Here is a 2,377-nt window from a genome sequence, read left to right as displayed (position 1 = left end):
TTACATGTCAACATTAATGAAAAATGTTTGTTTTAGATTTTTAAAAGAAAATTCAAAAGAAGACATGATGTAGTTGGAAGTTCAAAACTTTTTTAAGAGTTTGTTTTGCTCCTTGACTCGTCAACATAATACTCTTGTTACAGTGAATAACATGTCTTGTTTGGATGATGGTGCTTGTAGGCACCTCACCCCCTTAGTGACCAAACAACTTCGTGAAGCCTTATAAGTCTCAAGGTCCTAATGGTTTATATCACATCTTCTTTAAACAATATTGGCACATTGTGGGTGATGAAGTATGACATTTTGTTCAAAATGCTTTTATCTTTGAAATTTATATCAATTCTTATCAGAAACACTACTTGCTCTCATCCGCTAGGTAAGCCCGTCAACAAATTTTAAGGAGTTTAGATCCATAAGCTTGTATCATACTATTTATAAGCTGATTACGAACACTACAAGAAAACATTTGTATACCTACGGAAAATTAGCCACGGATCAGAATCCGTTAAATCCGCAGGTAAAGTACCTGCGGATAAATCCGCAGGAAAATTAAATAAAATCCGCAGCAAAGTTTAAAAAAACTTTAGGCAATGTTTTACGACTTATATGCAGAAATATTTGCAGCACAGTTCCTACAAATATATTTCGTATGAAAAGCTGCAGGTATATCCATTGCACCAACCATATGTTTCGCATTAAAATCCACAGGTAATTTCGTATAAAAATAATTTTCAAAAAAGAATCAGCATGCTTAAATTTCCACATTAAATGAATTTGTCTGATTTTTTATTTATATAAAAATTTTAACTAAAAATATATGAAAATATTATTATAAATACATTTTTAAAATATTTAATATTAATCTTCAATTGAAATACTATTGCAATAATCCAAAACAAAATTTATATCATGTTTTCAAATCAAACATGATATAATGTCTATATACAATGTCTTTTCAATTGCCAAACTTCCTAAATATGAACTTCTTTTGGCTCCTTGGTTTGGAACCCCTTGTACTTTACCAAGTCCAGTGCTGTAGAATTTCAAATTGCCTGATTTATTGATTTCAGTTTCTTTAGCATCACCGAGCAACTTCACGCCCTGAAATGGAGATTGTGGTTTACTTCTGCAGGGAGATATGCCTGCAGCAGCAGCTTGTGAACGCCGAAAGGGAGAGAGTCTACCTGGAAGCTCGCCCGAAAAACCAAACCTGTTTGATTCAATCTCAAGTGGTGCAACTTCATTGCTTGACTTGTTCTTGTGAATTGCTTCCCAAGCCTGCATCAAAGATTTATATGGCTGTGAGTAAATATGCTGAAAACATGTATTAGATAATAACTGATGATAGTTCACTAACTAGTACATGATCTAACTAGCTAGTATAACTAACTTTTTACATCTAATAGATCCTCTAGTTAGTTTGTTATTTTCTTTATTCGCTAGTTCACAATTATCCTATAAATACTAATGTATCATCATCATTCCTTTTTAATATTCCTATCATTTGATCAATGAAATCACTGAGGTTATTCAGAATAATTCATAACTGTCATACCAGTAATAACATGTTCATTGATAAAGATGCTTATTAACAAAAAAAAGGATTGAATGGTGCATTGTTTTTACCTTCTTTACTGCTGGAACTGGACTAAAAGATCTAATATGAGAGCTTTTGTTAGTTTTTCCAACCTCAGAAGCAGAAATCAAGGGACCTTGGTTCTTCATTTTAATTCCAGCCACAGGATTTAACAAGGACAATGAATTCCTAATATGTAAATTAGGTAACAAACCACATCCTTTACTCAACATACTCGCAGAATTGTCATTGTCATAAACATCACCTTCATCTTCACTTTCATCGTCTTGAACTTGACCAGTATATGGTATAATATCAGTGGTGTGTTTATTAACCAGGGGCTTCTTTGCATTCTGAACCAATTTGTTAATATCTCTAAGCTGTTGTTCCACTAGTACTACAGATTGCTTTTTTGAAGAATATTGAGAAGGTTGTATTGTCATAGCCTTTGCAGCCGGCAAAAACCGATTCATCATGAATTCTCTTGTTTGTTGATCTGTAGAAAATGTTCCAAACTTCTTCGCATCAAAATTATCTAATCCACTAACACCACTCACACTGCAATTCATAGAGAATGATTATGTATGTGACATTGGTAAATCACTCCGTTTTTCAAAGTTGCGTCGCACCATGTCGTTCAAAGTTGGGGGCCATGTAAACCTTTTCTGTAATGGAAAAAACAGAAATAATGGGAGAAGGTAAACAAAATAGATGAACAAAACATAAACAATATCTTACACAAATCATTCTAGGAATCAGGCTAGTTGAGAAATTAAAAACCATACAATACATAAGCTAACT

General features: G+C 33.0%; 1 protein-coding gene across 1 annotated transcript; it reads right to left on the bottom strand.

Moving 5' to 3' along the window:
* Positions 1 to 826: 826 nt before the first annotated feature.
* On the bottom strand, positions 827 to 2,347 carry LOC101494821 (uncharacterized). The gene is made up of 2 exons (XM_004504474.4): positions 1,627 to 2,347; positions 827 to 1,278 (listed from the first exon to the last, which is right to left on the bottom strand). The coding sequence occupies exons 1-2, from the start codon at positions 2,143 to 2,145 to the stop codon at positions 916 to 918; spliced, it is 882 nt and encodes a 293-aa protein (XP_004504531.1). The 5' UTR covers positions 2,146 to 2,347; the 3' UTR covers positions 827 to 915.
* Between the last annotated feature and the right edge of the window lie 30 nt (positions 2,348 to 2,377).

This window comes from Cicer arietinum, chromosome 6 (assembly GCF_000331145.2).
Source record: "Cicer arietinum cultivar CDC Frontier isolate Library 1 chromosome 6, Cicar.CDCFrontier_v2.0, whole genome shotgun sequence".
Taxonomy (NCBI): domain Eukaryota; kingdom Viridiplantae; phylum Streptophyta; class Magnoliopsida; order Fabales; family Fabaceae; genus Cicer; species Cicer arietinum.
Note: the sequence above shows the minus strand (reverse complement) of the source record. Positions and strands in the feature narration are given on the sequence as shown.